Source organism: Choloepus didactylus, chromosome 3 (assembly GCF_015220235.1).
Source record: "Choloepus didactylus isolate mChoDid1 chromosome 3, mChoDid1.pri, whole genome shotgun sequence".
Taxonomy (NCBI): Eukaryota; Metazoa; Chordata; class Mammalia; order Pilosa; family Megalonychidae; genus Choloepus; species Choloepus didactylus.
Genome location: NC_051309.1, coordinates 42,984,506 through 43,008,221, shown reverse-complemented (window position 1 = coordinate 43,008,221; position 23,716 = coordinate 42,984,506). Strand labels below are relative to the sequence as shown.

Below are 23,716 nucleotides of genomic sequence, written 5' to 3'. Positions count from 1 at the left end.
TCCTCACCTGCTTCCCGATTTTCACCTTAAATGTATATTAGATAAAATAGGAAAGGAAACCCTGAAGGAATACATATTGGCAAATACCTTAGTGCTCATCTTATCTGGCAATCCATGTATTTATACTTAGTGAGTGAACCACTATATAATGGAAAAATGTAAGTATTGCTCAGTTCTGGAACTCACATGTTTTCACACCTGGAGGGTACCTCTCCCCACCCTCCCACCCCCAATATTAGTATAATATGTAAGGATACCCTGAGTTTCATTCATATTTCAACAAATATTGGCCACTTCTATCAGGTGCATTTTTAAAGATCTGGCACTATGAAAATGAACACTTTTTTTAAAAGCTTGCCTTTGCAGAATTTACAAATCTGGTGCAAGAAAGACAGAGAACAAACAAGCATAATGTGAAAAATGGAAAAAAAGAAAAGCAGTAAGAGGGATACGAACTGTTGGGAGTAGGAGTTGTAGTTTAAATTTGTAGTTTGGGTACACTCTTATTTGACCAAAGATATGAGGCAACACATCACACTTAGGTAGCTTTAATTCATACTTAAGTAGTTAGCCTTTCTGATTATGATTTGGAAAAACAAGACCAATAATTTAAGGAATCATTTTGTTATATTCTTTTCCTGGTTGACAGTTTTATAGATAGGAAACATAGATTGGTATTGAGTTGAAATGAGAGAGGTATCAAGTTCACACAATCTTATAGAGGTTAATAAATTCTGAAAAATAAATAAGCACATTGATATGCTGAGAGTTAAAATTTTATCCTGGAAAGTATTAGATTGGTAATTCTGAGAACTAAATTGGCAATTTCCTTTTTTCTTCTTCTTCTTTAAATGTGATTTTTAAAAATTTTATTATTTTTAAATGCAATTTTATTGCGATATATTCATACACCATACAAACCACCTGAAGTATACAATCACTGGCTCACAGCCTTGGTTTTCTTTTAGTTTCATTTTTTTTTATATGTATCTCTAAAAATATAGTTTAATTTTTTTGTTTTTGAATTTTAAATGATTAGAAGTATACTGCATAGTTCCTCGTGTCCTGTGTCTTTTTCAGTATTATGTTTGAATTTCATCCATGTTATTTGTTTTCATTTATTTTTATTGCTGTGTAGTACTCCATTGTACCACAATTTATCCATTCTTCTGTTGACATTTGCTGTAGGACATAAATTTAGGTGGAATGGTAGGCTCATTGTGTATGCCTGTCTTCAACTATGCTGAAAAACACCAAAGTGATTGTACCAATTTACGTGCTCGTGAATGACAGTCCCTGTTCTACATTTGAAGCAATCCAAATGCTGGGCCAACAAATCTCAAAAAATTTTTAAATGATTGAAATTGTATGAGGTATGGTATCTAAGCACAATGGAGTTAAATAAACTAGTCCATCCACCCAGTGGAATAATACTCAGCAATAAAAGGAACAAATTACTAATACATACCACAATATGGATGAATCTCTAATTCATTATGCTCAGTGAATGTAGTTAGATCCAGTTAGTTGCATACTGTATGATTCCATTTATGTGACTTTTTGGAAAAGGCGAAATTTTAGGACAGAAAACAGATTAGGGGTTACCAAAGGCTAGGTAGGGGGTTAGAGATTGACTTCAAAGGAGCACAAGGAAACTTGGGGGTGATGGAAATTTTTTTTATTGTGGTAGTGGTGGTGGTGGTTACACATTTGTATGTATTTATCAAAATTTTTAGACTGAGACATCTAAAAAGGATGAATTATATGTAGATTACACCTCAATAAATGTACCTTTGAAAATGATAAATAGATTGGGAAAAGTTATGTGGTGCTAACACTAATCATAAGAAAGCTGCTGTGGAGATAACTTCAAACAAAGTAGACTTTATAACAAAGGATAAGGAAGAGCGTTTCATGATGAAGGGGGTTATTGTATCAAGAAAACATGAAAGTCTGAATACGTATACACCTAATATCAGAACCTCCAAATACACGCATGAACTGATAACTAAAAAGGATAAATAGATAAAACTACAATTATAGATGAAAATTTCAGCACTCTTCTCTTAGTAACTGATTGACAGATGTAGACAGAAAAACCAGTATCGTTAGAGAAGACTGACTATACCAGTAAACTTGACCTAATTGACTTTTCTAGAACAACTTCACCCAACAGTTGCAGAATACACATGGATAAGATAAACCATCTGGTGAGCTATTACACAAATCTCAATACCTATACAATGATTTAATATTAAAGTGTATACTCTGACCACAGGGAAATATATGAGAACATAATAAGAGAATGATATGCAGAAAATACACACATGTGAAAATTAAACAATGTACTTCTAAATGACAGATGAATAAGGAGAAATCACAAGGAAAATTAGAAAATATTTTGAACTGAATGAAAATGATACTGAAATTTGTGGGATAAAGCTGAAACAGTATTTACTGAGAAATTTATTTTAGTAAGGTTTTTTTTTAATTAGAGAAGTAGGTTTACAGAAAAATCATACACAAAATAGAATTCTCATATAACACCCTATTAATAACACTTGCTTTAGTGTGGTTTATATGTTGCAATCCATGAAGGAACAGTTCTATAATTGTACTATTAACTATAATCCATCATTTGCATTAGGGTTCAATGTGTTGTACAGTCTGTGTATTTTTTTTTTTAATTTTTATTCTAGTAACATATATCTAACCTAAAATTTTCCCTTTTAACCACATTCAAATACATAATACAGTGTGGTTGATTACATTCACAATGTTCTACCAATACCACCATCTGTTACCAAAACTTTACAATCAACTCAAGTAGAAACTCTGTGTAATTTAAGTATTAACTCCCCATTCCTATCCCTACCCTTACCCTGTCCCTGGATAACCTATATTCTAGATTCTGTGTCTTAAGTTTGCTTATTCTAATTATTTCATATCAGTGAGGTCATATTTGACCTTTGTGTCTGGCTTATTTCACTCAACATGATGTCTTCAAGGTTCATTCATGTTGTCATATGTATCAGAACTTCATTCCTTTTTTCAGGGGAATAATATTCTATTGTATATATATGCCACATTTTATTTACCTGTTCATCAGTTGAACCCTTGAGTTGCTTCCGTCTTTTGGCAATTGTGAATAATGCCTCTGTGAACACTGGTGTGCAGATAGCTGTTTGAGTCCCTGCTTTCAATTCTTTTGGCTATATACTAGAAGAGGAATTGGTAATTCTATGGTTAACTTTCTGAGCAACCACCAAACTGACTCCCACAGTAGATGCATCATTTTACATTGCCACCAACAATAAATGATTGTTCCTTTTTCTCTGCATCCTCTCCAACACTGGTAATTTCCTGTTTTAAATAGTAGCCATTCTAGTGGGTATGAAATGGTATCTCATTGTGATTTTGATTAGCATTTCCCTCATGGCTAATGGTGTTGAGCACCTTTTCATGTGCTTTTTTTGGTCATTTGTGTATTGTCTTTGAAGAGCTGTCTATTCAAGTCCTTTGCCCTTTTTTTAAGTGGGTGGTTTGTCTTCTTTATTGTTGGGTGGTAGGCTTTTTTAAAATATATATTCTGGATATTAAATCCATATCAAACCTGGTTTCTAAATATTTTTTTCCTGTTTTGTGGGTTGTCTTTTTGCTTTCATGATAGTCTTTTGATGCCCCAAAGTTTTTAGTTTTGATGAGTTTCCATTTATCTGTTTGTTCTTTTTGGCTTTTGCTTTGGTTGTAAAGTCTGAGAAACCATTATCCAACATAAGGTCCTAAAGATGTTTCCCTGCATTTTCTTCTAGTTTTATAATCTTGGTTCTTATATTTAGGTCTTTGATCCATTTTGAGTTGATTTTTGTATATGGTGTGAGGTGGAAGGGGGTCACCTCTATTCTTTTGCACATGGACATCCAGTTTTCCCAGAAGCATTTGTTGAAGAGACTATTCTTTCTCCACTGAGTGGACTTGGCACCCTTTCGTAATCAACTGGCCATAAACTGAGGGTTGATTGCTGAATTTTCAATTCAATGCCTTTGTCTATTTGTCTTGTGCCAACACCCCACTTCTCTGGTATTAAAATCTGTTCTGGTTTGCTAATGCTGCCATTTTGCAGAACACTAGAAATGGATTGGCTTTTATAAGGGAGGTTTATCTGGTTACAAAGTTACAGTCTTAAGGCCATAAAGTGTCCTAGGTAAGGAATCAACCATAGGGTACCTTCACTGGAGAAAGGCTATTGGCGTCTAGAAAACCTCTGTTAGCTGGGAAGGCAGATGACTGGCATCTGCTTGCTCTCAGGTTACATTTCAAAATGGCATTCTCCAGAATGTCTGTGTCAGCTTCCAACAGGCCGTCTTCAAAATGTCTGTCTCAGCTGCAGCAGCTAACTCCCTAGTAAACTAATCAAAACCCATGCTGAATGGGCAGGGCAGCATTTCCATGGAAACATTCAATCAAGAGGTCACATCCTAAACAAAGGTGTCACTCACAGTTGGGTGGGTCACATCTCCATGGAAACATCCTAATCAAAGGTACCACTCACAGTTGGGTGGGTCACATCTCCATGGAAACAATCCGAAGGTTCCAACCTAATCAACACTAATACATCTGCCCCTACAAGATTGCATTAAAGAACATGGTGTTTTGGGGGACATAATACATCCAAACTGACACAGATGGATTTTCCCAACCTCAGGTAGTTTCCTTTTGTGTGTGCTGATCAGTCCTCTTCTGAAGACTCAAGGGGAGACCCTCTGCCTATCTCTGGGAGACTCTCTCTGCCACCCTTTCCTCTACAATACCCCAGACTGGGAACTCTAGTTTCTTTGTCCTTCCTAAACTACCAGCTTCATCTTTTCAGCTGTACCTGTTTTCACTACTTGTGTTGTGGCTTAGAAATTATATCACTGATCTGGGATCGTAAGTCTCACTCTCTTGGGAATCACTGTCCTTCATTGCCTTGGCTTAGGTCCACTATCTGAAAACCAATACTTCATAAGATTTAGTCAGTTCTGTTCTACCATCTTTGCCAGAAGAGGAAATCTCCTATCTTTGGGTACGTTTGAAAATTAGATGACTTTGTCCATGTGAGGTCCTTAAAATGTAATATATAGCACAATTCTGTTGGTCATTTTTCTAGAATGATGAAAGCATTTCATTCTTTTTTGTTTGCTGACAAATAAATCGAAAGCTATAAATTTCTCTTAAGATTTGTTTTAACAGGATCCTACAAATTTTGATGTTTTAAGTATCATTCAGCACGTTAAGTATTTTATTTTTCTCTTTAACTTTTGCTTTTCTAGAATTTCTAAATTGCATCATGAAGTGCATAGTCTTGTGTCTGATTCTTTTAACATATAATGCTTTCGAGATTATCCATGTTGCATGTATCAGTAGTTTTTTTTTTTTTTTTTTAAATGCAATTTCACTGATATATATATGTATACCACGCAAACCATCTGAAGTATACAATCACTGGCTTACAGTATCATCATCTTTTTCTATTTTATTGCTCAGTGGTATGGATGTACCATATATATCATTGTTTGGGTATACCATAATCTGTTTATACGTTTACCAATTGATGGACATTTGGGGTGTTTTTAGTTTCTGGCTATTATGAATGAAGCTGTTATAGACATCTGAGTACAAGTTTTTTCAAGGGGTTTTATTTGGTTACAAATTTACAGTGAAGGCCATAAAAATGTCCAAATTAAGGCATCAACACAAGTATACCTTCACTGAAGGAAGGCCGATGGTGTCTGGAAAACCTCTGTTAACTGGGAAGGCACGTGGCTGGCATCTGCTGATCCCAGGTTGTGTTCCAGCTTGTCTCTCAGGTCCTGTGCATTCTTCAAAATGTTGCTCTTGGGGCATTTTGTCCCCTCTTAGCTTCTCCAGAGCAAAGTGTCAGCAAAAGTCTGCTTCCAGTGGCCGTCTCCAAAATGTCTTTCTTGGCTGTAGCACCTCCTTCTGTCTGTGAACACTTTTATAGGACCCCAGTGATTAACTTAAGACACACCCTGAATGGGTGGGGTAACGCCTCCATGGAAGTTATCCAAAGGTCTCTCCCAGTTGATAGTCACATCTCCATGGAAACCTCAATCAAAGGATTCCAACCTAATCAACACTAATACGTCTGCCCTCACAAGATTGCATCAAAGAACGTGGCGTTTTGGGGGACATAATACATCCAAACTGGCACGGTGGGATTGTTTGTTTGTATGGGAGGTGTATGTATAACTTTGAAAGAAATTGCTAAAATGTTTTCCAGAGTGGTTTGCCACCATTTTACATTACCAGCAGCAGAGGATAGTAATTTCAGTTGTTCCACATTCTTGCATATGTGTGGTATTATTTTTCTTTTTAAATTTTAGTCATTCCTAGTGGAAGTTTAATTTGTGTATCTCTAATGACAAGTGATGTTGAGCATTATTTCTTGTGCTTATTTGCTGTTAATATATCTTCTTAGGCGAAGTGTCTTTTCAGATCTTTACCCATTGTATAATTGGTTTGTCTTATGATGCGTTGAGTTATTTATATATTCTGCATACAGTCCTTTAGCATATATATGCTTTGCAAATACTTTCAGTGTGTGGCTTGTCATCATTTTCTTAATGGTGTTTGTCAAAGAGCATAAGTTTTTAATTTTGATGAAGTATGACTTAACCATTTTTTATCTTTTATGGTTCTTGTTTTTTGTCTCTTTCTAGGCTATCTTTGCATAATGTAAGATCATAAAGATTTTCTATGTTTTCTTCTTGGGAACTTTAAAATTTAGCTCCTGCTTTCATGTCTGTGATCCACGTCAAGTTAATTCTTTTTTTTTGCAATTTTATTGAGATGTATTCATATAACATACAGTCCTTCGAAGTGTACAGTTAATTCATTTTATATGGTGTGAGTTAAAGGGGTGGTTTCTTTGTTTTTCTTATAGATATTCAGTTTTTCCAGTACGACTTGCTGGAAAGACTATCCTTTCCCCCAGTCAATTACCTGGGCACCTTGACCAAAGATATATGAATCTAGGTCTGGACTCTTAAGTAGTCTGTACCTTTGTACTATATGTCTATTCTTTTGCTATTACTGTATTGTCTGGATTACTGTTGCTTTGAAGTAAATTTTGAAATCATCTAAGATAAATCCTCTAATTTCGTTCTTCCTTTTGAATTATTCTGGCTCTTCAAGGCCTTTTCCATTTCCTTTGAAATTTTAGAGTCAGTTTGCCTTTTTTTTTTTTTTTTTTTTTTTTAACCCTTTTCTCCCCTAAAAAGTAGCTAAGATTTTGATTAGTATTGCACTGGATCTATAGAGGAGGCTAACCGCTTTTACTTATTTTATAAGCACTCTCTTAAAACAAATATAATTCAAGTCCTTTGATCATCCCAGTCATTTCTTTGAGTGCATAGTTCTGATGGTAAGCTCAATACCAATAGTTCTTGCATAATCCTAAAAAAATCACTCATCAGTTAATATCATTCACCTTTAATAGTCACATCTTGCCAATTCACAATTTAAATAATTTATTTAGAATAATAATGTATCACCTCTTACATGAAAGAATTTCAGTTTTTTGTTGTTGTTATTCCTATTATGCAGTATTAGCTCCTCATTTGTTAGATGTACCATATGTTAATAACACATGGTTAAGAATGTGAACTTTGGGAAGAGACTGTCTGGGTTTGAATCTTGGCCCTGCAACTTTCCAGGTAATATGACCTTGAGCAAAGTTTGGTATTCTGTTCCTCCATTTCCTCCATGATAAAACTGGGAATGATAATATCCCCTTCCTCTTAGAAATAGTGGCGTGTGAGTAAATGAAATAATGCATGTAAAGTTCTGCTGTTTTATAAGTACTCAGCAAATAATAATAATTAGTAGTAGTAGTAGTAGTATTGGTAATATTCCTCTTCTTTCCCAAACTTATATGATCCAGCTTTGTATAATAGACTTATTTTGATTTTCCTTGCCTGTTCCTTTAAAGTAGAGGAAGAAATACTAAGACCCATATAGATAAATAGGTATAGGGCATTAAAAAACAATTCACAAGAAAAAAGTTTCAGCAAAAATATCAAGTACTTTTTTATTCTTCCAAATATGTGGGTAAACTAGAAGAAATAAGGACAGAGTGGTCTACAAAGAGGCAATACAATTTGCAGACACCCTAATGGCACAAGGGTCTCTGGCATGTTGAGGGGTCCGAACAAGGCCAGAATGGCAGGGTATATCTCAAACACACCAGTCAGGAATCATTTGTCAGAAATAGTAATTACGTTTACTATTTTAAGCAGACAGGGATTTTTTTTTTTTCCTGCTATTCTGTACAAAGCAGTATTTAATTTCAATATGTTAACTCTTTATCTTTCCTGTGATATATTTTTTTATCTTCATTTTATTGAGATATATTCACATACCACGCAGTCATACAAAACAAATCGTACATTCGATTGTTCACAGTACCGTTACATAGTTGTACGTTCATCACCTAAATCAATCCCTGACACCTTCATTAGCATACACACAAAAATAACAAGAATAATAATTAAAGTGAAAAAGAGCAATTGAAGTAAAAAAGAACACTGGGTACCTTTGTCTGTTTGTTTGTTTCCTTCCCCTATTTTTCTACTCATCCATCCATAAACTAGACAAAGTGGAGTGTGGTCCTTATGGCTTTCCCAATCCCATTGTCACCCCTCATAAGCTACATTTTTATACAATTGTCTTCGAGATTCATGGGTTCTGGATTGTAGTTTGATAGTTTCAGGTATCTACCACCAGCTACCCCAATTCTTTAGAACCTAAAAAGGGTTGTAGACAGGGATTTAATACAGGGAATTTGGTGCTTACAAAGTAATTTTGGAAGTGCTGAAAGATCGGGCTGTAATTCATGCTTCTAGAAATGGACTCCTAGGACACATCATATAGTTGGCCCGTTAGGAGGACTGCATCCTGTTCTTTAATCAGAAAAGTAGGGAAATCTAGAAGCTACTCAGGTTCTCTTTCTTTCTTTCTTTCTTTCTTTCTTTTTTAACTTTTTTTAATTGAAGTATGTTCACATACCATACAGTCATCCAAAGTATAAAACAGTTGTTCACAGTATCATCGTATAGTTGTGCATTCACCACTACAATCAATTTTTGAATGTTTTCATTACTCCAAAAAAAAAAAAAAAGAATAAAAATAAAAGTAAAAAGAACACCCAGAGTGTCCCATACCCCTCATCCCCCATATTATTCATTTACTTTTTGTCCCATTTTTCTCTCATTTGTCCATACACTGGGTAAAGGGAGTGTGAGCCATAAGGTTTTCACAATCACACAGTCACACCATTTAAGCTATGTAGTTATGCAGTCGCCTTCAAGAATCAAGGATACTGGATTGCAATTCAGCAATTTCAGATATTTCCTTCTAACTATTCTAATAAACTAAAAACTAAAAAGGGATATCTATTTAACACATAAGAATTATCTCCAGAATGACCTCTTGACTCCATTTGAAATCTCTCAGCCCCTGAAACTTTATTTTGTTTCATTTCTCTTCATCCTTTTGGTTCAGAAGTCTTTCTCAGTCACATGATGCAGAGTCCAGGCTCATCCCCAGAAGTCACGTCCCACATTGCCAGGGAGATTTATACCCCTGGGAGTCATGTTCCATGTAGGGGGGAGGGCAGTTTGCTTAGAGAGAGAGGCCACATCTGAGCAGCAAAAGAGGTTCTCTGGGGGTGACTGTTAGGCACAATTATGAGTAGGCTTAGCCTCTCCTTTGCAGTGATAAGATTCTTAAGGGCAAGCCCCAAGATTGAGGTTTCGGCCTACTGAACTGGTAGTCCCCTGTGCTTGCAAGAATATCAGAAATTCCCCAGTGGGTAAGTTTAATATTTCCTCATTTTTTCCCAGTCCCTCAAGGGGGCTTTGCGGATATTTTTTATTCTCTGCCCAAATTACTCTGGATTCTATCAGGGCTTCATGCTAACCTGTACAAACCAACAAACTCTCCTTTGTCAAGGTTCCATGTAATTATGGTATTTGAGTAAACTGACCATATAAGTTAAATTATATCATGCACTGCAGAAAATAAATATTTTGCACCATATAAACATCTCTTCCTTTGGTCCTACATGGAAGCCAAAGTTTTAAAACACAGTTAATATCATCCTCTACCCTTTAGTCTGATCTACCCCAATCTCAACCAAGTCCATTTGGTTCATATCTCCAACTTAAGTTACTAAGTTATGGGGTAATTTGTTATATATCAATAGATGACAAATAACTTCTTTTCTCCTTAAATTTTTTTTGATGATTCCCATTTCCTATATAATAAAATCTAAAACTCTTTAGTTGTGGTATTTAGGAGTACAGTTTAGTACAGTTGGCCCTTTTCAGTTCGTCTTTCACCTCCAGTAAACTCATTCTGCCTATCCCTGACTGCATTAGAGTACTTGGTGGAAAACTCCTCTAATGACTTAGAAGTTCAGCTGAGTTAGCCTTGATGGATCCCTCAAGCTATGAGTGAGGTATTCCTTTATTGGTTAGTTTTTTGTTTTTGTTTTTTTAATTCAGTTTTATTGGAATATATTCACATACCATACAGTCATCCATGGTATATAATCAACTGTTCACAGTACGATCATATAGTTATGCATTCATCACCACAATCTATTTCTGAACATTTTCCTTACGTCAGAAAGAATCAGAATAGAATAAAAAACAAAAGTAAAAAAAAACACCCAAACTGTCTCCCCCATCCCACCCTATTTGTCATTTAGTTTTTGTCCCCACCTTTCTACCCATCCATCCACACACTAGACAAAGGGAGTGTGATCCACAAGGCCTTCACAATCACACTGTCACCCCTTGTAATCGACATTATTATACAGTCGTCTTCAGGAGTCCAGACTACTGGGTTGGAGTTTGGTAGTTTCAGGTATTTACTTCTAGCTGTTCCAATACATTAAAACCTAAGAGGTGTTACCTATATAGCGCATAAGAATGTCCACCAGAGTGACCTCTTGACTCCACTCAAAATCTCTCAGCCACTGAAAGTATTTTGTCTCATTTTGCATCCCCCTTTTGGTCGAGAAGATACTCTCATTCCCACGATGCTGGGTCCATATTCATCCCCGGAAGTCATATCCTGCGTTGCCAGGGAGATTTACACCCCTGGGAGTCGGGTCCCACATCGGGGGGACAGTGAGTTCACCAGCCGAGGTGGCTCAGTTAGATAGAGAGGGGGGGGCCACATCTGAGCAACAAAGAGGTACTCAGGGGGAGACTCTTAGGCACAATTATATGCAAGTTTAGCCTCTCCTTTGCAGTAAGGAGCCCCACAAGGGCAAGTCCCATGATAGAGGGCGCAGCACCTCAAACCACCAGTCCCAATGTTTGTGACAACATCAACATATTGGTTAGTTTTTAACTTGAAATATTTTTATGAAATACAAATCTGATCGTATTATGCTATTCCCTAAAACAATTTAGTGGCTTTCTCTTGCCTTCATGATAAAGGCCAAATATCTATGTAGTTTACATGCTCTGTCCTTTGCTTTTGTCAACTTGCGTGAATACTTAAACTCTGATTCTTAATTTACTCATTTGTAAATATGTGTTTTATTTATTATGTTGGTTGAGGTTAGATGAATTATGCCTGTTCAGAAGGGATTTTTATTAGATGATTGGGAGTAGCCTGGGTATTTCTACCAAAGTGATTGTTACAGTTATCTTTAATCCCTCTTTTGGTGCTCTTTACTTTAAATTTACTTTAAAATCCCTAAACTCCCAGGTATTATCTTATGTATCATTTTTACTTTCAACTAGAAAACAGTCTCTACTAAAATGTTAATGGATGATTAAGATATGAGGCTTAATAAGAATTAACTGTCCCTGGGATGTTTGTACTTTTAGAGCAGATTCTCATTGACTCCTGATTACATATCAAAATCAAGATATGCAAATACAGTGTACACTGGCAGGGAGGGACTTGATATTTGAGCAGAGTAGCTAGTACTATACATAATGGTATATGGAACTTTTCTCCCCTGAAGCCATTTGGCATTGGAGATTTCTTTGTGGGAGGGTTTTTAATTTCAGATTCAGGATTATTCAGATATTCCATTTCACATAGCAGGTTTTTTATTTTTTATTTTGTCTCCCTAGTATATTATTAGGATATGAAGTGGTATGTCCTCTGTTTAATTTCTGGTGTTAGTAATTTATGACTTCTCTTTTCTTGATTTGTTCTTGGTAGAAATGTCAATTTTATTAGTCTTTTCAACAGTCAGCTTTTGGCATTGTTGATTTCCTCTTTGTATGTTTGTTTTCCAATTCATTGATAATCTGCTCTTGCCTTGATTTTTTTCTTTTTCTTGCTTCTATTTTCTTTGGATTTACTTTGCTATTTTTCTAGCATCTTGAGATGGAAACATTAGATCATTGAGTTTTCTTTCCTTCTCTAATATATATATTTAAAGCTATAAGTTTCCCTTAAGCACAGCTTTAACTGAACTTCACAACTATTAATAGTTTATATTTTCATTACCATTCAGTTCAAAATATATTCTAGTTTTCATTAATATTCTTTCTTTCATACAGTTGAACATGTAAGGAAAAAATAAAACCAGTCTTACCAGAAACTTCATACATAGAACAGGAGAAAGAGAGAACACTTCCTAATTCATTTGAGGCCAGTATAATGGCAGTATTATAGCCTTAGAAAATTACAGGCCAGTCTCTTTTCATGAATATAAATTGCAAAAAATCGAAATGCAGCAATATATAAAAGTATTATGGCCAAGTTGGCTTTGTTTCAGTAATGCAAACTTGGATTAAAACTATATTTTAGGAAAGCAAACTTTATATTAAAATTAGGAAACCAGTCAGTAGAATTTACCATATTAACAGAATTAGGGAGAAAATATGATCATCTCAGTAGGTTTAATAAAAGCATTTGATAAAATTCAGCACTTATTATTCATGCTTAAAAAAACTTAGCAAAATAGAAATAGAAGTACACTGTCAATATTTGACGATTGGACTTGGTTAGGTGTAAAGTATGATTTATCAGAAGAATTTTTAAGACATGAGGAACTGTTAGTGATTTGACAGATGCATAAGAATTAATAGAATAGTTTTTTGCATTTTTACAGAGAAAACATACCAACCTAAAATACACAAAAAAGTAAACAGTGGTTGTTTTCTAGGGTTGAGAAATTATGGATGGGCTTTTTTTTTTTTTTAACATTTCTTTGCATTTTATAGTGATCTAAAATATGTCATGAATTTTATAAACATAAATAACAACAGCTTATTTGCTAATTAACACTTTTAATCAGAAGTACTACCACATAAAAATATTTAAACATGGCTTTTTATTGTCAAACACAAAACCTATTAGAGTGTGAAATGAAATAGCAGTTTTAAGGAGCCTTAAATCAAGGCAGTTTTGACAGTAAAATATAAACGAAATTTAATTGATGATGTTGCTAAATACCAGGTGAACTTGGTTATTCATATGGGGCCACTTTTCTTGGACTAGATATAAAAATGAATAATGAGATTCTTAAGTTCTTGATAAATCTGGTACTAATGTAGATAATGTGTTTATAAGTAATCCAAAAGTTGATGGCTGTTTACCCAAATTATTAAAATAGTAACTTATTTGCTTGTTTGTGTTGTAATGGAAATGGTGTTTTAAAAAACTTAGTCTCCACTGATTTCTAAATACAAGTTGATTATATTTTTCTTTTATAAATTATTACAGATGGTAGTGAAAACTTTTATGGATATGGATCAGGATTCAGAAGATGAAAAACAGCAGTATCTCCCATTAGCTTTGCATCTTGCATCTGAATTCTTTCTCAGGAATCCCAATAAAGATGTGCGTCTTCTTGTAGCATGTTGTTTGGCTGACATCTTTCGAATCTATGCCCCAGAAGCTCCATATACTTCCCACGATAAACTTAAGGTAAATAAAATCTTTACAAAATCATTTTATTTTTATAGTTTATCTTACCCTTTTGAATATTTGTTTCAAATTATTCATCTTGCCATCTTACCGTTTATATTCTTGAGTGGCAAAACGAACTTACTCATTCAATTAATATTCATCAATAATCAATTGTATTTTTATAAATCATTGAGATGCAGTTCTAAACCAGTCCTTGTCTGATCATATCTAACCTCCCGGATAACTGATCGCAAAGCTCAGGTGGCTAAGTTTAAGAGATAAATGTAAATTAATGACACTATAAACCAGAGTTTACACGTTCAAATGACTGTTTTCCCTTGCAGATTATTCAGCATGGAAAACTACATGCTCATGTTGGTGGTTCTGCCTTTGTTCAAAATGTTCAAGGAACTTGTCTTTTGAATTGATATCTTGGGCAGATTTCATATTTTGAAGAAATTTATTCTTGGCAAATTTTAATCCTTCGGACTGTTTTCTTTTAAATAGTTCAAAATCATTTTGTCCCATATTAGTACTATTTTGAGTTAAAACTTGTAAAGAAAGCTTAATAAGAAATGGGGCACTGTCATCAGAAAAAAGTACAACCCTGGGACCAATGTACTGCCTTTGTTCCACACAATTTTGCAGCCACAAGTCAAATTCAACACTAGATGAGGAAAATTACTATTTACATGTAGGAAATAATAGTGGAAAGACTCACATCCAGCTCCTTAAAATGAAGATAATTGTTTGCCAAAATGCAAGGTAAAGACACTAAAGTGGAAGTGCCGTTGTAGGAAAAAGAATAATAAGACTTAGAGCCTTCTGTATTCCTCTCAGATTGAGAAAGCCTAAAGATTTGTGGAAATAACCTGTATTTTGCATCAAAAGGATGTGCTTTTATGTGATTTGATCTTTTCCAGTTATTTTGAATACTGTAATAGGCCAGTTCCAAGGCATTTCAATAAAGGAGAATTTTATTTTATTGTAATTTGGAAAAGGTGATATGTATACAGACTGTTAGTGTTGTGAATGATAAATATTTGTTTCTAAATTAATATATTTTATCATTTTTTTTAACAGGACATATTTTTGTTTATTACCAGACAATTAAAAGGTTTGGAAGACACAAAGAGTCCACAATTTAATAGATACTTTTATTTATTAGAGGTAAAAAAAAAAACTTTAATAAATATCACAGTATTTATTTCACATAGTAGAAAATTCTTTATAGTAACTTTATCATAGAAAATGAATCTTTTTTGTTTTACAAAACCCACTTAATGAAATGTCCTTTACATTTCATAAGAGAAATACTATCTTTTTATTGCTCCTCATATAAAAAGATAAAATATATTTCACTGAAAAACTGTTGTATATTTGGAACTATAGCTTTTGTTTTTAACTTTCTGGGTTTTTTTTTTTGTTTTTTTTTTTTTTTCCTAATCTAAAAGGGGATTAAGTTGAGTTTATTTCGCTGCTTCTTATATTCAGTATGTATATGTGTCTGCCAACCCCTAACAATTTAGTATGTTCTAGTTTGAGAAGGTTAATACCAACAAGTCTTTTTAAAGTTCAGAGTACATAACTAGTTTATATGTTGGGCCTTTATAGTGTTTAAAATAGTTTTCTTATTTTTAAAAATAGATTTCACTAATGAGTTTTCTTTCGTGTTAACTATTCTGTGTATGTATAATTAATAATCATTTTTATTTATTTAAAGAATTTAGCTTGGGTTAAATCATATAACATCTGCTTTGAATTGGAAGATTGCAATGAAATTTTTATTCAGCTTTTTAGGACTCTCTTCTCGGTGATCAAGTAAGTTACTTTTTTTAAGCACTTGTGTATAAGTACCTCTTTTTCTTACTATGTGTATTTAAATGTCATGTTCATTAAGATCTTCTAATATTATAAGGAATTGTTTTCCTTAAAAGACAACATGAAGAGGGGGAAAAAAAATCTGGTCTCCTCTTTGCCCTTATACTATATTATAAATCATGATATCTTAATTAGTTCCTGTGTACTCCAATATGTGCTAGCAGCTGTGGAACAATAGAGAAGTAAAAAAGCAAAGCCCTTGTTTTTAAGAAATTTATAATTTTATAGAGACAACAACAACTGTAAAGCAAATGATATGAGATGTTATATAATGAAGTACTAGGTTATAAGGTATGTATTTACTCTTAATGGTGAGGGTTAGAATTGCTCAGTAGTTAAGCATACTGACTTTGATATGTTCTCACTTTAGAGCTAGAAAAAAGTCTTAAGCATTGCCTAATCCTGCTCTTTACTTATAGAAACAGAAAAACTAATAGAGAGGGTATGGTAACTTGCCCAAGGACAAATTGCTGGACAGGAGAGCCCAAATTCTGGCATCCAGTCTAGTTTTTTTGTTACAGTAAACCAAGCATTGTTAAGAGATAAGTTCTAGAGCAGTGCATTATATGGAATATATAATGTATGTCATGTAAATTTAAAATTTTCCAGTAGTCACATTAAGAAAGGTAAAAAGAAACAGATGAAATATTTTATTTAACCTACTGTATTCAAAAATATTATTTCAACATGTTGCTCTGTTTATATTCAAGTTCTACAGCCTCATGCAGCTAGTGGCTTTCATAATTGGACAGCACTTTTCAAGAGATTCTTATAGATTTTTAGGGATATTATATTATGTCTACTTTTTTCCTAATATGGTATAGTAGAATTAGAAGGAACCTGGAATAAACAGGAGAGAACCAGGTCAACTTAGTCTGTAGATAGGGACTAATAGTCTACAGGAGAAAAAGCTTCCTGTGACAATTGACACTAGATTCTTAAATAAAATGATAGGATATATAAACTTAAACTTTTGTATTAGTTAGCTTTTGCTGTGTAACAAACAGCCTAAAAAAAACTTGCTGGCTTAAAGCAACTACCATTTTGTTTAGCTCATGATTCTGGTTGGCATCATTTCTTTTTGTCTGGGCAGGACACACTTACGTGAGTACTGTTGTTTAGCAGGGCATCTGACAGTTGGCTGGGTGATGGTGTCACTGGGTCTCATGTTTCAGATCGTCTAGCAGGGTAGCCCAGGCTTCTGCACTTGCTGGTTGGGTTCCAAAAGTAGTAAGAAAGAGCAAGCCCACCCCACCCCACCCCCAGCACATGAGCACTTTGTTTTGTTTTTGTTTTTTCCAAGCCTTTGTTTGCTTCATGTTTATTTATATTTCATTGGACAAAGCAAGACACAGAGGCAAGCCCAGATTCACAGGTTGGTACATTTTGATGGGAGGAACATCAGAAAGACGTTTTTAAAGGGATGTGCATACAGGGATATGAACAATTTGTGGCCATTGTTTGCTTTCTACCACATCTTTGTATTTTTTTTCTTTTAAAATTATAATTACTAACAAAATATAAAACCAAATTCCTGCAAGTGTAATCACTTTCCTTTTTGTGACTTAACTGTCCACTTAAACCCACCTTCCTACATTGCATTTATACCTTTCTTTTCAAAATCATTTACCTACACACACCCACCTTTCTTTGATCTTGTTAAAATTTTCATTCCCTGAATCCCGAAGAACTGAGTTTATTGTTGACCTAGTTATCTGACTAAAATAATTCACAATGAAATATTAGTAAACAAAAAACTTGCCTTTTATGAGAGGAGCTTATTGATTTATATTTACCCACATTTATCACTTCTGGTGTTCTTCATTCCTTTGTGTAGATGCAAATTTCCATCTGATGCTATTTTTCTTTAGCCTAGAGGACTTTCTTTAACATTTCCTTTAGTTCAGGTTTGCTCATGATGGAAGTTTCAACTTTTGTATGTCCAAAAAGTCTTCATTTTGTCTTCATTTCTCCTTCATTTTTAAAAATTATCTTCATAGCTACAGAGTTGTAGGTTAACAGGATTTGTTTTTGTTTTTTTGTTTGTTTTTTAAAGAAAAACAGTACTTTTAAAGATGTTGCACCACTCTTTTCTGGCTTACATTGTTTCCGATGAGAAGGTTTTGTCATTTTTAATCTTTGTTCTTCTGTACAAATTTTATTCCTTTTTTTCCCCCTATAGCTCTTTTTAATATTTTATCACTGGTTTTAAGCAAAAAAAATTTTTTTTTAACCATAGTAGTGTGTTTGTGTGTTTCTGTGTGTGCACGTGCATGGGTTTCTTTGAGCTTCTTCAATCTGTGGGTTAATAGTTTTCATTAAATTTTGAGAATTTCTGCTGTCCCCTTTCAGAAACTCCCATTACACTTACACCATTTGAAATTGTCCCACAGCTCCATGTTTTTGCTTAACATGTATAATCTTTCCTCCACCTTCTTGAACATATGGGGTATAATTATACTAGCTACTTTAATGTCTTTGTTAACTAATTCTATCATCTGTGTCATTTCTGGGTTTGTTTCACTTGCTTGTTCTCCTCATCTGGATTGTATTTTCTTGGTTCTTTCCATGCTTAGTAATTTTTGTTTGTATGCCAGGCATTGTAAATTTTACCTTGAATTCTGCATATTTTTGTATTACTGTATATGTATATATTTTTTTTTTCTGTTGGAAACCCTACGATGGCTTCCCATGGTTTTCTTTTTTTTTTTTAATCTTCATTTTATTGTGATATATTCACATACCACGCAGTCATACAAAACAAATCGTACATTCGATTGTTCACAGTACCATTACATAGTTGTACATTCATCACCTAAATCAATCCCTGACACCTTCATTAGCACACACACAAAAATAACAAGAATAATAATTAAAATGAAAAAGAGCAATTGAAGTAAAAAAGAACACTGGGTACCTTTGTCTGTTTGTTTGTTTGTTTCCTTCCCCTATTTTTCTACTCATCCATCCATAAACTAGACAAAGTGGAGTGTGGTCCTTATGGCTTTCCCAATCCCATTGTCACCCCTCATAAGCTACATTTTTATACAATTGTCTTCGAGATTCATGGGTTCTGGGTTGTAGTTTGATAGTTTCAGGTATCCACCACCAACTACCTCAATTCTTTAGAACCTAAAAAGGGTTGTCTAAATTGTGTATAAGAGTGCCCACCAGAGTGACCTCTCGGCTCCTTTTGGAATCTCTCAGCCGCTGAAGCTTATTTCATTTCCTTTCACATCCCCCTTTTGGTCAAGAAGATGTTCTCCGTCCCACAATGCCAGGTCTACATTCCTCCCCGGGAGTCATATTCCATGTTGCCAGGGAGATTCACTCCCCTAGGTGTCTGATCCCACGTAGGGGGGAGGGCAGTGATTTGTATATGTATATTTTTGAGCTTTCTTCTGGGAAACAGTGAAGTTTCATTCTTTTGAAGCCTGCATTTAAGCATTTTAAAGGGATACCAGAGCAGTCTTTACACTGTGGCTAATTTTGCCCCCAAACAAAGTGCCAAATCTGATTGCTCTGCCAGGTGTCCTGTGAATTTCAAGGATTTCAGCTCTTTCTTGCAGAAACATGGACTCTTCAAACCTGTGTGAGCTCCAAGCATTGTTCTTCCTACTTCTTTTAGGTGGTTCTTTTCCCAAGCTTGAGTAATTTTCTCTAATATGTATGCTGATCATTAAGCAGCTGAAGACTCAAAGGGTACTCTCAGCAGATCTCCAAAGCTTGCTCTCTGAGTAGCAAACTTGTCTGCACACTGTAGCCTCCCCAGACTTAGGAAAACCGCTAGGCTTTGTCAGGGTTCCCCTCCCTACAATGTGGCCTGGAAATTCTGACGGCTGTAAGCTGGGAAAATTGTAGCATTCAATGTATTTGTTTTTCCCTCTCTCAGCAATATCTGTGTGATATCCAGTGTTGGAAGACTGCTGTTATATATATTTTGTCCATTTTTTTAGTTATTTCCAGTAGGAGGGTAAATTCTGTCCCTTTTATTCCATCTTGCCTAGAAGAAGAAGTCTTGAAGAGCTTATTGATTGGGGATCTGTGGAAATATTTTTTTTATATATATTTTTAATACACATTATATATTGTGAAATTTAACATATATACATAGCAGTTATAGCTTTCAAAGTATGATTTAACAAGTAGTTACAGAGCAAATTTCAAAGAATGTTATGGGTTATAGTTCCACAATTTCAGTTATTTCCTTATTGTGATATATAACATATATACATAGAGGTGATAACTTTCGTATGATTTAACAAGTAGTTATATACATGATTTCAAAGAATGTTATGGGTTACGTTTGTGGCAGTAATTTTTGTCTCTTCTCTCCACTCCTTTCCTACTCCCAAAGTACATATGAATCTGACAGTGAAATACTTTTTAGTCAGTTTCTTTTTTTAGTTGGCATCAGGCTGAATCTCCCACCCACCACCTCCACTGTACAGATGTACACACAGCTTCATAAATGGCCCTGCACATTCTTGGTCTTTAGTAAAGTAAATAAGATATTGGGGGGGGGGGCGCTACTAAAAGTTGTAGGGAACTATTTAGCTATGAATGTGATGATTTTTCCACCAACTTAAAAACTTTTTTTCATTGTGTTTTACCACTAAGTGCCCAAAAGGTCTATTATTCCTTATTTCAAGTTGATTTCTTACTGAATTATAGGTGAGAGATAAACAAATGATACTAAAGTTTACTTTAGTCTTTATTTAAAGTCCCCTGTGTATCTGCAGTGGAACTAAATTATCTTTTTCCTTGTTTTGTCTCTGCATATATATCCTGATATATATGAAAATGGGTAGGTCAAGAATTTAGTTAAACACTTGGAAGGAGAGAAGACTAGTTTGTGGCTAGTCTTTTGAAGTCACTTTGTATTAGCAGTTGTTACATTCATTGAGGAGGCCTAAAGTTGACTCTTCATTGGCTAAGGAAGCAGCTGAAACTGATTCACAGCTTTTTTTCTTTTATACCTTCTGGATTTTTCATTTGTTTGTTTGAAACTATTTGAGATATACCAAGGTGACATTTTCAGATCCTTCTAGCCATAAGTTCTGATAAGCATTTTATATCGAACTTCTGAATTTTAGTGTTGATAAACTAAAACCATTAAGTGGCTTTAGATAAAACAAATTATTTTTGGGTGTTGGCTTAGGCTTTTTTGTGTGCTTGAATATGGTTTTACTTATTTTGGGAATTCATTAAGATCTAAAAACAAATATAGTTTGAAAAACTGTCTTATCTTTATCATCTTGTACATTTTTTGTTTCCTGCCATTAAATCTTAGTACCTTTTAAAATTTGGGATACAAGCACAAGTGTCTTTTTTTTCCTTCTTCTGCCTTTTGTACAACATTTTTGTTTGGCTGAATTTAATGCACCCTTGAAATCCTAATTGTATAGGGATGTACTTCATCTTATAGGTCTTTGTTTTGGGAAAATACTTTACAACAATAAATTATAACTGCTGTAATAGTCAACGGAGAGAGAAAGTAAACAGAGTAGCCAAACTTCTTTGCCAATTTGGCTTTGCTTCTTCAAGTGAAGATCTTTCCTTTATATCTGAGGTTATTGTTTTAAAGTGGGAAGTTTAATTTTCTTTTTGTAAATCTTTGAATTTTCTTCTTTTTTTCTTTTGTAGCAATAGCCACAATAAGAAGGTACAAATGCACATGTTGGACTTGATGAGTTCTATCATCATGGAAGGTGATGGAGTTACTCAAGAGTTATTGGACTCCATTCTTATTAACCTCATTCCTGCACATAAGGTCTGTAGAGAATAAAGATATCAAAGAGTAATATTTGAATATTTGATGGTGCTTCTACGCATATGAATGAATTGTTTTTTGATGATTTGCCATTTCATGTAATTGTCCCCAGCCCCAAATAAAATATAACACACATAAGTCTTATAGCTTTTATTCTTTTTAGAAGATATGTTAATGTATATTGAGACAAATTTTCATTCAATTTAGTGCTTTCTGTTTTATAGAAAACTAAAAATGTTTCATATTCACCAGTCCTATCTAATCTTGGAATTGTAAGGACTTGAAGTAATGACTTTTTGGTTATTTTTGTTTGGAAAAGAAAATATATTTCCTCCGTTGTACGCAGATACAGACCATAAGGATTCAGAGTTCTTGTCAGAACCCATATTGTATCTCTTAGTAGCTTTCAGAAAAAGATTTGGCAGACGCAGTATGGTTAATGTTAAAGAGGAGAGGATGATTCAGAGTTGTGTCATTCCTCTCTATTTCCTTTTTGTTTCTCCCCTCTCCCCCAGTTTCTCTTCTGAGAAACTGAAGGACTTGGCTCCCCACAAGCTCCACCACTGGGCTCTACTCAGGCCTACCACATTTTCCATATTTGCTCTGCTGCTCTTTTCCACTAATGGTCCAGTGACCTATTATCAGATATTAGATGAACAGTGTGTCTAATTAAACTTATTCACAATAAGATGTGATTAACTTTAAATTCTGTTCTCAACTCTAAATATTACTTTTATTAATTCAAATGAAACAGTAGTTGGTAATAATTTTGACAGTTTGACAAAGGGCACTTATATTTCAGGCAGATTAAGAGAGAACTCAGAGGAATAAGATTGCAGGTTTATTGTTAACATTCTAGCTAGAGAGTATTTTCACGAGTGGAAAAACATCCTCTTTTTGGAAATGGAAAGGTTGCCTTAATGTTAAGCCAGTCTTATCCTTTTGCCAACAGAATAAAAGCCTAGCACAGGGGTCAGAAAACTGACTTTCTGCGTAACTCAGCCCACTGGGTATGTAAACAAAGTTTTTTTGGAATATAGCCAGGCTAAATTCTTTTGTTCTTTCTGTGAATGCTTTCACGTTACAACAGCAGGATTGAGTTGAGCACCAAAGACCATATAGTCCACAAAGCCTAGAATATTTACCATCAGGCCTTTTACAGAAAAAGTTTGCTGACCACTGGCTTAGCGTATACAGATTTTTTAGCCTCTTTTTGGGAGAGACGCAAGGTGATGGTGACTGCATCTCAGTTTGGTCCAGAACTTCAAAGTATAGAGTTGTTAATAGGTATTCTTCAAAATAAGAATTCCTTTTACGCTAAGTTTTTAAAAATGTGACTAGATATTTTTTCTACAATCTTTGGCAGAACCTTTAATCTATTACAGTGCAGTGGGAATCTCAAAGGGGAAACATAGTTATATTATAATTGATCAAGAACCCCTTTTACTTCACGTGCTTCCCAGATCCATTCTCACTCAGAACACACATCGATAGACTATGAAATACTGAGCATGGTGAATTAGAGGTATGTGTGTATTTAAGATAGATGAGTGTAATTGCCAGTTCAAATTGGTTAACAGATAAACAAAATTAAAAAGCCCTATGTCCATTGTCAATTTAGTAAAATGATACTGGGTTACATTTGGGCTTTGGGCTATCTAGTGAATTTTTGTTTTTAATTCATTGTATTCAGTTTGAAACTTTGCATTTAAAACCAGTTGGCTGGGGAGAAGCTAAGATGGCGGCATAGAGAGGTGTGGAATTTAGTTAGTCCCCTGAAGCCAACTAATAAACAACCAGGAACAACTAGTGAATAATCTGGAACAACTGCTGGGGGACAACCGTGACTGTCCACAGATGGTACACCAGCCTGGATTGGGTGGAATGGCTGAGATCGCAGCATAAAATCTGTAAGTAAAAACTGCAGACCCACGCCAGGAGCCCCCTTCCCCCACAGCAGGCTGAGCTGCAGGACCTCACTGTGGGAGAAAGCATTCCTGAGGCAAGCAAATATAGTTCAGCTCAGGTACAACTGTGATTTCAGTTAACAAATGTGGACCGCTGAATACAAGCTACAAACACAGACAAACCCCTAACAAGCAGCAAAGTACC

General features: G+C 34.6%; 1 protein-coding gene across 4 annotated transcripts in view; it reads left to right on the top strand.

Annotated features, from left to right (window-relative positions):
* The window catches only part of PDS5A (PDS5 cohesin associated factor A), a 188,076-nt gene that overhangs the window by 60,676 nt on the left and 103,684 nt on the right, over nt 1-23,716 (top strand). For 3 of the 4 annotated variants that reach the window (XM_037829625.1, XM_037829626.1, XM_037829627.1), the window contains 4 exons: nt 13,765-13,968; nt 15,034-15,120; nt 15,674-15,771; nt 21,478-21,604. In XM_037829625.1, coding sequence (XP_037685553.1) covers nt 13,765-13,968; nt 15,034-15,120; nt 15,674-15,771; nt 21,478-21,604 — 516 coding nt within the window. The remainder of the gene's footprint in view (nt 1-13,764; nt 13,969-15,033; nt 15,121-15,673; nt 15,772-21,477; nt 21,605-23,716) is intronic. The other variant, XM_037829628.1, reaches the window with a different exon arrangement.